The 12,386-nt window shown below is 34.0% G+C and overlaps 1 protein-coding gene across 2 annotated transcripts in view; it reads left to right on the top strand.

Moving 5' to 3' along the window:
* The window catches only part of RELN (reelin), a 458,093-nt gene that overhangs the window by 294,891 nt on the left and 150,816 nt on the right, over positions 1-12,386 (top strand). For both annotated transcript variants that reach the window (XM_039849355.1, XM_039849356.1), the window contains 5 exons: positions 2,997-3,109; positions 4,498-4,706; positions 5,457-5,585; positions 6,571-6,680; positions 10,191-10,257. In XM_039849355.1, coding sequence (XP_039705289.1) covers positions 2,997-3,109; positions 4,498-4,706; positions 5,457-5,585; positions 6,571-6,680; positions 10,191-10,257 — 628 coding nt within the window. The remainder of the gene's footprint in view (positions 1-2,996; positions 3,110-4,497; positions 4,707-5,456; positions 5,586-6,570; positions 6,681-10,190; positions 10,258-12,386) is intronic.

The raw sequence follows: 12,386 nt of genomic DNA, 5'->3' as shown, positions 1-12,386 counted from the left end.
TATGGGAAGAGATTTAAGATATGATAGACAGTTTATAAGTAATTCCTCATTAAATATGTCACCTTAAGAAAATTAGTGGCTGATTATTAATCTAGACCAGATCACATTCCTTTCTCTCTGGCCCTGCCTATATGTTCTTCCTGGTTTCTTCCCTTGGTTCATGTGGACCTACTATGACTATCATTTCTGGAAAATTTGCTCAACTTTCAAAATTTGGTTCAAGGCCTGTTTTCTTCATCTAAGTTCACTTATTCAACATAAATTTGTTAAATACCAGTATCTGGAATACAGGGAAGAAGAAAAAAAATAACATACATCTTCATTTGTTATTTCTTCATCAAATATTTATTGAGCATCTCCCATAGGTTCAGCTCTTTAGCCCACACTTGTATCTTTTCTTTGAATTTTGACTGCAATTAAGGCAGCACAACACAGTTTATTGCTGGTTACCATTCATTAATGTATATTAGTCTTGTTTTCCTTGCTAAATTATAAACTTTTTGAGGTTAGAGCTTATTTCCCCTTCTAGTCCAATGTCCTGCACGAAGTAACAAAATCACTTTCCTAATATAAATATCTGAAAAGCTACTTAAAACAGGATTTAAAATATTTTAAAATTGACTGTCCATCTAGTTTTTGTTGAAATCTTCTGTACTTTAATTACTGAACAAAATGTGCCTGGAGTCATACCTTTCTACAGTACATCAAAGCATATGAAGCTGAAGAAGAATCCATATCTTACTGTAGGAGCTGCTATCACTGAAACTTCACAGAACTGATAAATTGCCCCCAGAGGGATCTTTCAGATAAAGTCTGTCATCGTTTCAAAGTCTTGGCTCCTTTTGGACTTTCTTCTTCTGTCATTCTGGGCTGGATGAGCTCCCCTGTGATTTTCAGTTCTCTCTGAAAGGCAGGTGGAGTTCACAAACTATTCTTCAGACAGAAGATTTACAGGGAACAAATTAATAAAATTAGAGAAGATGAGTGGTTCAGTTCCTATGTCTTTGGGTATGGTGCTTTAAACCCACTCTCCCTGTCACCTTTCACATTTTTGTGTTCATTTTGGTAAGTCTTTAATATGTGCTCAATAAGGAAGTTACATTTTTAAAATGGAAGTTTTCATGTAGATCCATCGTTTAAAATGACTTTACTAAAAAAAAAAATAGAATGGCATTACTAACTATATTCACTGTAACATAGAAATATGTAATGAAATGCTAAAACATAGCATTTGTCAAAACCATGAGATTTTCTCTAGAGGTTGTTGCTCTTGAACAATAAACATCTATTAGGATGGTGTCTATATCAGGAGTCCCTAACCCCTGGGCTGCGGACAGGTGCCAGTCTGTGGCTTGTTAGGAACTGGGTTGTACAGCAGGAGGTGAGTGGCAGGCAAACTAGCGAAGCTTCATCTGTATTTGCAGCTGCTTCCCAGCGCTAGCATCACCGCCTCAGCTCCACCTCAGATCATCAAGCATTAGATTCTCAAAGGAGCACTGGTCCCTGGTGCCAAAAGAGTTGGAGACCATTGAACATTATCACCATATCTGGCTGATCTGTTCTCAGATCAGATTACTTAACTTAGTACATATTTATTACATGCCAAGTTACATGCCTAAGAGATGTAACATGTCAGAGTTTGATATTTTACCAATCCACCATCCAGTATGAACTTTCTTGTATTGATTAGGTTTTAGCTTTCTTAGCATCATATATAGTGATTTCTCCCTAAGATAGACCCCAATTACCCAGGTTAAGATTGAGCCAGACGTATACAATATTTACCCTTTATTATTTATTTATTTATTTATTTACTTACTTACTTACTTATTTGTTTACACATATAGATGTTGAATCTCAACCATAATTTGTTGATTTTAGTAGATTAACTCTCAGAGGATAACCTTATTGTAGAGTTTTGAGGTTGCCTTACTGTCACCATGGAGTATTAGCAACAGAAATTGCCTGGAGATACAAATTAACATCTATGGTGGTTGATTTAAGTACTGGAGGAATAATTTTTTGAAAGATAGTAATAAAATTAAAAAGTTAATGTTATAAAATTTGACCCTTAGGGATAGAATATTTGTCAAGCAATCCGAGTACAAACCTACACTTGTTACTGTGATTGGTACTATTATGAAGGATGATGGTTGGTTGGGAAGAGACTTTTAGTTAGACATGTAATCCTTTAAAATCCAAGTTATGCAGACAGTTGAGAGAAGCCAGAAATAGTAAGGATTATTGGCCAAATGCAGTAATAAAAACAAAAAAAGGTCAAGAGCTAAATGACATAACATCAACTAATGGCTTTTCTACTAGTTACTTAAATGATCTTCGGTCACGTACCTGCTCTGTTACTCAGTTCATCATCAGGATGCTCTAATTACCTCTCAATTCTGATATTCTATCATTTCATATGACTGTAAAGTAGAATGATAAGGAATAAACTACTCTGTGTACCCTACAACAATCAAATGAGATACCAAAAGTAAAAAATGTAAAATGAATTTCATTTAAAATGCAAATACCCAATATGTGCTAAAATATGAAAGATACTGGTTTTAATAACACTACATCAAAAATCTTTGATCCAGTGAGTAACTACACTTTTTTAAAAACCATAATCAATAGGTTCTAAACTTTGGCCTTAGAGACCTCGAATATAAGAAAGTAGTGGTTTATTGAAAAGAAGCACATCTTTTTAATATGAGTTGAAATATGTACATGCAGTCATGGCTTGTTTGGGACTAATATTTAAGTAATCTCATCAAGCAAATAGTTACTTTGGCCTCCAAAAGGTCAAGTCTTTGACCTTTAGCATGGCCTATCTGAACTATCTTCATAAATTTTACCTTGGGTCTTGTTACCTTTGGGTCTGGTCATTCTTAAGTGACATCTGTGTTCTATAATTATATCCTGAAGTTTAACACTATATTTGACATGTCTATGGATGCAAGTTGGTACTAACAATTTAAAATTTTTATTACGTACAGGAGGAATTTGTGACCCTGGAGATTCTCATGAAAATGATATTATCTTGTATGCAAAGATTGAAGGAAGAAAAGAGCACATTACACTGGATACCCTTTCGTATTCCTCTTATAAGGTACACATGCCAATTTGTGTGCCAAGTGGACCCACCCTAGAGGTCAAGTTCAAAATCACCAAGACCATGCTAGGTGCAGAAGATAACTCTCTCTTCTAGCAGCCCAGGAAGTTGCCATATTTTTTTTAAAGTGACATGGACATTTTAACATTCATTTTTTTCCTGATACAAATGAAAAATGAGGTTTTATCAGGAAGAATGAATTACAGCCCATCAGAGATAATAAGACAGAGCCCAATATTCTGATTGACAGTTATTCTTGTCCCAAGAAAGTCCTAAAAGTGGCTTTAATTATGCAACCTCACTGACTTGCTATCAGGCATAATGAGTATTTATTCAGCATTTTGAGATTTCTTAGGAAGAAGACATTATAGAAGTACAGGTTATTATTGCCTTCGCTTTTTTCTTTGCTAATTAGAGCCACTGAAGTTGACATTTTTCCTTTGCTCTTTGAATTTAGGACAGATGTTGGCTCTGGTTATTTACAAACATCTTCAGAATTATGTGTGATGCTTGTCATAGGTATAGAATTATTTTTTCTAATAGTAGATTTATTTGTGCTGAGACTATACTCACACATTCATTATTAGTTAGCCTTCTCTCCACATTGATGGCACCCTAGGTACTTTAAAGAGCTTCAACACAGCTCGCAGCTAGCATCTCATGGTTTCAGTTAGGAAAATAGAAGATAAACATTGAGCCTAGGATAGGGAACAACCAAAGAAAGTATCTAGCACACTTCACATGCTAGGATCACCCAAGTTACACCACTTGGGATTTCATAATGGACTCCTTTTGCAGCTGTGACTCAGCAAGGTTACACCTATTATGGTCATCTGCATGCCTCAGACCATATCAGTTATGTAAATTATCATGGATTAACCTATTGGCTCTGACTGTTTCTGCTTAGAATCCTATTTTCAAAATACCTAGATTGGCAAACCATTATTAGTACTATACAAATTGACTTTAAAAGAAGACTCATAATGAAGTGTAAATGTCAAGTTGCCTTTGTCTCGTTTTAAGGTATATAAAAATGAATATATATACAGACACACACACACACACACACACACATATATATATATATATATGCTTTAATAACTTTTAAAGACCTTACATTAATTTATCTTCAGGTAGAGAGTGCCTGATCAGTCATACACAGAGAGTTCCAGATGTCTTCAAAGGAGGAATTCTGAGTGACTAAAATGAATGTCCCCCTGAGGACAGTATCTTCTATATGAAATAACAAATAGAACACACAGGACATTGTCTAGTGCTTAAAAATTGGGAGTTATATGCAGAGTAATTGCAAGATTGAATCTAGGAAAATTCACATAGACTCATAGGGAGGATTATGAGTGATTTGGGTTTTCTTTGTTTTGAAGGTTCCATCTTTGGTTTCTGCAGTCATCAATCCTGAACTTCAGACTCCTGCTACTAAATTTTGTCTCAAGCAAAAGAACCATCAAGGACATAATAAGAATGTCTGGGCAATAGATTTTTTCCATGTCTTACCTGTTCTCCCTTCTACAATGTCGCATATGATACAGTTTTCCATTAATCTGGGATGTGGAACGCATCAACCTGGTAACAGGTAGGAAGCCCTATTTTGTGAGCATGTGAACTAATTAAAAACGAACACATTGACCTGGCTATTAAATCAGAGCAAATTCTCAGTAGTTTCTCAGCTGGATTTTTAATAAATTATTCATTAATAAAATATACAGTTCCCCAAAAAGAAAAGTTCTTCAGTATGCTGAATATGGATAGATTTTAAGTAGAAATGACTTTAATCTAAGAGCTTAGTCTTAGGTATCAGAGGCATTTGCATGGCGTGTGGCAGCCAAGCATTCTGAAAGACTACTGAGAGAGAAGAAAAAAACAAATAACTGAAAAAAAACCACTTACCCTCATGTTGGTTAGTGACCCCCTTGGAATAGCCACAGAAATCAATTAGCACTTCAAGAGCTATGACTTCTTGGTTTTACTTGCTGAAGTGTTGCTCCTATCTTTTCTAAGAATTTTGTCATTCTCACAATCAGGATGAAGTGGCACTATGAGACATAGTAATTGCCTTGCCATCTATCAGTTTCAAGAGCACAAACTCAAGTTACCATTTGTTGTCTTTAAAACATAGTTTGTTTCTATAGCAGCCATTTAACTGCTTACCCTTTAAAGGCTGTTCAGATATCAGTGGAGGGGAAAATAATCATTGCAGAAACAGCATCTTAAAATTTTTTTACCCTAGTTCTACAGATGTTTAATGTACTTAGCCAGAGATGACTAATTCCATTTTATTTGTTATCTTTTTCTCTTTTTGGTTTGTTTGTTCTGGTGTTATCAGTGTCAGCTTAGAGTTTTCTACCAACCATGGGCGTTCCTGGTCCCTCCTCCACACCGAATGTTTACCTGAAATCTGTGCTGGACCCCATCTCCCCCACAGCACTATCTACTCCTCTGAAAACTACAGCGGGTGAGTAATTCTAAGATATCAAGAGGTTTGAATCCGTGTTGCAGACTCAAAATCAATGAGTAAGCCCGAGACCAGTATTTTTGGTGTAATAGGCAAGGAAGCTGCCCTCTCTTTTTCACCTGATTTAGGAGTGATCACGTTTTAAAAAAAAAACAAAAACAAAAACAAAACAAAAAAGCTAAAACTAACTTTGGTAAATCTGTTTGCATGATCACAATTCTAAGTTCATTTATTCTTTATGTACTTGGTTCTTATATTTTAGATTACATAAATTTAAATTCTGTATATAGATCCTGCGGTTATTGCCAAAATGCTTACTTATGGAAAGGTGCAGCACAGAGAAGTGAAAGTTAAGCTTTAGAATTGAAACTGGGTTCAAATCCTGATTCTGCCATCTACTTATGTAATGATATTTACTCTTTCTTACTATCTACTTCTTTCCACATGAATTAAGGACAATGATATTATCCCTTTGAGGGCTATTAAGAGAATTGAAGACAACTATGTAAAATAGTTGCTACTTTACAGAATAAGCCCTGGATAAATAGTAAAAATGTTTCCAAGGATAGCAAAACTGAGAATTAGTTTCTTAGCCTCTCTTTAAACATGCTTAGAACAAGGATATAACAAAAAATAAAAAGTAATCAGTGCTAATCAGTTCCCCATCTCTGTATAGAAGTTTATCAAAAAATACTACCCAAGGTCTAAGTATTGATGTAAAAATTTGTAAAAAGAATGTCTAAAAACAAAATAAATATCACTTGCTATTAAGAACAAACATACTATTCTAGCAGGATATGGATATGTTTAGAAGTTATATATCTGTTTTAAAACTGTAAACACACTCAACAGGTGAATTTAAAGAGTATTACCAAATTTTAGTGCTATCCTAAGCATCCAGAGACTAAAACATCAAAAGCAAGTAAAATAGATTTAAAAAATGTGAACGTAGTTGTGTAGCTGTTTTGTGCTAAATTTCTTGCAGGTGGAACAGAATAACGATCCCCCTCCCCAACGCAGCACTAACCCAGGACACCAGAATTCGCTGGAGACAAACGGGACCAATCCTTGGAAACATGTGGGCAATTGATAATGGTTAGTTTATGTCTGTCTTAATCACATGCCATTGATGTAGAGTCTTCCTGTGCTTTTGTTCATCAGCACAGACTTAATCACATTTCTAAGTCATGGTCTTGTGATTCATTAAACGCCCTTTCTTCCCTTTCTCCTTTGCATTCCATCAGAAGCCCAGGGATGCACAATCAGGGGAAAAAAAGACAATGAAGTCAGCAATATTAGATGTTTCAACATACATAATTTAAAAATGCATAAAGCCCTGAAACTCAAATTCACAGTTGATGACAAGGGCTATCCTAACATTTTTTGAATGTTTTATACAAAATTAACATAAATACTTACCATTTTGCATGTATTAAAATAAGGTCCATTCTTCTCTTGGTATCTACCACATCTGGAATGCTTATCTTTTAGATGCAGACACCATACATAAGGAAACATCATTTCTAGAATAAAACTTTTTAAGTGAAATTTTCTCTCTTCAGAAAACAGTATAAAATAAAGTTTTAGATATACATAAAATATTGTTATCTTTAATTTTTAAGTGAACTGTTAATTTTTGCATAGCTTTAAAGTCAATATCACTTATGATAGATGCACATGAGAGAAGATATTTTAAGCATTGTGTTACATGGCTATAAATTTCTTATATTTGTTTTTAGTATCCAACTCTCTGGTTTTTTAGTAATTTTAATTATAGGCAAATTCATAGATTTCTAGTTTCAGAGGCTGTATAAATTTGACTAAAGAGTTGTACTACAAGGAAGTAGACTGAGAGGGAAAAATGGAGGGAAGACGGGACAAAATGCCAATATTTAAGCAAATTTAGTGTAGCCACCGATTTGCGGTGTATTTTTTAAAGTAGGAAAAGTCTGCACTATTGTTTAATGCTAACCTTCCATATCTTAACAATATTTTTGTTATTTTTTATAATTTAGAAACCGATATACAATTAATTAAATAAATTCTTGAAAATCAGGAATAACTTCAGGCAAGATAATTTGCTGATAAGGCAATGAAAGTTATTTATATAATCTATATTCAAAGAAGACCAATGAAAATTCCAGACTTCAAAGACCACATGAGTTATATGGACATAAATATAACGCATTTGCAAAAACATCTAAAGATGGATTTGTTAAAATTGAATTTCTCCATTGATAGAACATTTTGCATGGCAATTATAATCACTGCACCTATTAATTAGCTCTAGGGAAGAAATATGTGCATCTGGAGAGTGGGATATGGATGACTTTTACTGCCGTCATACTTTTCAAGGGACCTATAATGAACTTATATTACTTTGATAATCATAAAAGAAGTTGAAAAATCAGTAACGAAATAAAGCACATGAGGAAATTAAGAATGCAATGAAGCACATATAAGCCTTGGAAAGAATATCTAAATTTCATAAAGAAGGCTATTACAAATGATTCTAAGTCAGAAAGTGTTTACTACACATCCTAAGTTCCCATCATCATGCTGTGAATAGAGAAAAGGTAAAGATATATAAAATGAGCATGGTTATTGGTGTGTATCAAATGCAAAACTTGGGGCAGAATCTCTTCAATTCTGTTATCATCCTATATGTGAACTTTTCACAAAAACAAGACTAACTCTCTGACTTCTTTACAAAGCAAGAAGACACACACTCATTCCATCCAAATGAGAAACATTTGCCAAAGAATACCCCTGAAATCCCATTTCACTATGGAATTCCAAAATTATGTCAAGGAAAACAAACAAAAAACAGGTCCATATCCTACTTCTATTAGGTATGCTCTTCCTTCACAGCAAAGTTACTTCCTGCTAGTGAGTAAAGAAAGTATTTTGAAATGTATCCTGAAATTCTTAGCAAAATGGAGAATCCTAAAGCAAATCTTAGTTATCACTTTTTAATTTTTTTCAATTTGTTTACATTAATGATAATAGTGAGGAAAACAAATTCATCCTTTCCACACTTTTAGGAAAAGGAGCCTATAAACTTACTCACACTGTGAGTCCTATTGACTTCATCTTTAGCAGGGTGGGATGACAACAAAATTCTTCATCGTAATTTTTCTGATTGACTTGGAAAGTCTTGTTTTATTGTTGATTTTTTATGGTGGGAGCTTTTTGAATTATGACATGAGTACACTATAGGCAGCCTCAAGACTGACCCTGCAGAATGCGATGAAGCACTTAACAAGACTTAGATCAAATTGTACTGCAGCCATAAAATCAAGTGTGCTGGGAAAACAATTATTAAAGAAGGATGAAGCCCCTTTCTGATTCCTCAGCACTCTGTGTCCACTAGAGCCCATCAGGCAGATGGAGCAGGAAGGATATTTGGCCCTGGTATGGTGGTGATGATCTTAACCATATGGTTCCAGGCAGCATGCTAAGCATGAAACATTTCATTTATTCTTTCCTCGAAGAAATATTATCCCACCTTCAAGAATAGGGACAATGAGGCTTAGATAGGATAAATTACTAATTCAGTTTCCCAAGTGAAACCAATTTCAAATCCAGGGTTATTTGACGCCTAAAACCAATACCTGTAACCACTCAGCCTGCTATCAATCTCTTCCTCAACCATCAGTTTACTTCAGCAAAATTTGTTCCTGGCCTGCTTTGCATTGCATTGGAATTACTGTACCTGTTAATAAGGTCCTGAGAATAAGTGCTTATAGGAGCACAGGCCACAGGAAAGTTTACTTTAAAATAAAAGCATTTAATTATTTTGACATGATTACAAGGCAGAGAAGAAAATGATAACGGATGGTAAATTTGTTTATACCTTACTTTTATACTATTAGTATTATTGATTGTACTGATTATCAAACATCTTAATATCTTAAATGTATTTGAGTCTAAATACCTCAGAACCTACCATTCAACAATCAGGAGCCCTTTTCCCCAGCATTCCAAAGATTAGGATTAAGGTTTGTAATATCACTGTCAGTCAAGCCCATCATTTAGAAAAAGATCTTTATTATAGGGTAGACTTTATGCTCAAGAACAGATTTTAACTCCCCATTTTAGGAAGAATGGATTAATATTTAGAAATATATGTAACAGTCATCTTCAGTGTTATATTCCCCAGCTAGGAACAGAAGTTATAGTTTTTATATTTTTATAATTTTAAAATTAAATAATAACCTTTCCATTTCATGTTAGAGCAAATTGATCCTTTGTAAATTATTTCTACCTAAAGAAACTAGTTAGAAAGTTCAAGACGAAAGCATTAATATTCTGCCAGAAATCATTTTAGCTCAGGAGACTCCATTAAGGAAACCAAATTGTACATTTCTAGTTTCTTTGCTATGAAATATTATATTCTTGAAAGAATTAAGTTAAAACAATTCTGGCAGATTTGTAACTAAGCACTTACCTTTTCACACAGCACTCTGGATTCCTGTGTACAACATTTATATAATGGGCTAGATTTCATGAGTATTCCTTTACAAAATTGTTTCATATGCTGATGGTATTCTTGAATTTTTCAACTTTTATGCCATTTTTTACATGCTGTCTTTTGCCCTGCAGTTTATATTGGTCCATCATGTCTCAAATTCTGTTCTGGCAGAGGACAGTGCACTCGACATGGTTGCAAGTAAGTATTTTAAAATAATATTCATACTTATCTTTTTCAGATATGTACTTTATATGTTGAAGTCACAGTCATTCTAATTTGTTTGAGGTCTATTTTATTTTATTTTATTTTATTAGTTTCACATATACAGTGCATTAGTTAGACATTTATATATTTTATAAAATGAACCCCCTAATTGCTTATTCTCTCCTCTGGCTCTCTATCTAGTCAATACATTAATGCTAACTGAATTCCCTATGCCGTGCTCCCCATCCCCGTGACCATCAATTACTAATTTGTACTTCTTTAACCCTTTACCCCATTCTCCCGGCCCCCCAACCCCCTGCCCCTCTGGCCATCATCAGATTGTCCTCTATATTTGTGAGTCTATTTTTGATTAGTTTGTTCTTTTTTGTTCCTTAGATTCCACACATAAGTGAAATCATATGGTATTTATCTTTCTCTGTCTGACTTATTTCACTCAGCGTAATAACGTCTAGGTCCATTCATGTCATTGCAAATGGTAGGATATCATTTTTTTAATGACTGAGTAATATTCCATTTTATACATGAACCATAACTTCTTTATCCAGTCACCTGTTGATGGGCATTTAGGATGCTTCCATATCTTGGCTATTGTGAATTGTACTGCCATGAATATAGGAGTACATAGATTTTTACAAATTATTGTTTTGGTTTTCTTTGGATAAATGCCCAGAAGTGCAATTGCTGGGTCAAAAGGTATATCCATTTGGAATTTTTTGAGAAACCTCCAGACTGTTTTTCGTAGCAGCTGTACCAATTTGCAATCCCACCAACAATGTATGAGAGTTCCTTTTTCTCCACATCCTTGCCAACACTTGTTATTCTTTCATTTATTGATGATAGCCATTCTGATAGATGTGAGGTAATATCTCATTGTGGTTTTAATTTGCATTTCTCTGATGATTAGTGACTTTGAGCATCTTTTCATATGTCTATTGGCCGTACGTATTTCCTCTTTAGAGAAGTATCTGTTCAGGTCTTCTGCCCATTTTTCAATTGGATTGTTTGGTTTTTTTTGTTTTTGAGTTGTATGAGTTCTTTATATATTTTGGATATTAAACTCTTATCAGATGTATCATTAGCGAATATCTTCTCCCAATCAATCAGTTGTCTTTTTGTTTTGTTGATGGTTTCCTTTTCTGTACAAAAACTTTTTAGTTTGAGGTAGTCCCATTTGTTTATTTTTTCTTTTGTTTCCCTTGTCCAAGGAGATGTATCTGAAAAGAGATTACTGTTAGCAATATCAGAGAGTTTGCTGCCTATGTTTTCTTCTAGAAGTTTCATGGTTTCACATCTTACATTTAAATCTTTAATCCATTTTGAGTCTATTCTTGTATGTGGTGTAAAAAGATGATCCAGTTTCATTTTTTTGCATGTATCTGTCCAAATTTCCAAACACCATTTATTCAAGAGACTGTCTTTACCCCATTGCATATTCTTACCTCCTTTGTCATATGTTAAATGAGCGTATAGGTGTGGATTTATTTCTGGGCTCTCTATTCTGTTCTATTGATCAATGTATCTGTTTTTATGCCAGTACCGTGCTGTTTTGATTACTGTAGCCTTGTAGTATAGTTTGATGTTAGGTAGTGTGATACCTCAAACTTCATTCCTCTTTCTCAAGATTGCTGTGGCTATTCGGAGTCTTTTATGGTTACATATAAATTTTAAGATTATTTGTTCTAGCTCTCTGAAAAATGCCATTGGTATTTTGATAGAGATTGCATTGCATCTATAGCTTGCTTTGGTTAGTATGGCCATTTTAATTATGTTGATTCTTCCTACCCATGAGTATGGTATATGCTTTCATTTATTAGTATCTTTTTCAATTTCTTTATCAATGACATAATTTTCTGAGAATAGGTCTTTTACTTCCTTGGTTAATTTGATTCACAGGTATTTTAGTGTTTTCGATGCAATTGTAAATGGGATCGTTTTTTTAATTTCCCTTTCTGAAAGTTGAACATTGATATATAAAAATGTACCGATTTCTGAATATTTATTTTGTAACCTGCTACTTTACTGAATTCATTGATCAGTTCTAACAGTTTTTTGGTGGAATCTTTAGGGTTCTCTATTTATAGTATCATGTCATCAGCAAATAA

This window comes from Pteropus medius, unplaced genomic scaffold (genome assembly GCF_902729225.1).
Source record: "Pteropus medius unplaced genomic scaffold, Ma_sr-lr_union100, whole genome shotgun sequence".
NCBI lineage: Eukaryota > Metazoa > Chordata > Mammalia > Chiroptera > Pteropodidae > Pteropus > Pteropus medius.
The sequence above is the reverse complement of the archived record's forward strand: the minus strand, read 5'-3'. Positions and strand labels throughout refer to the sequence as shown.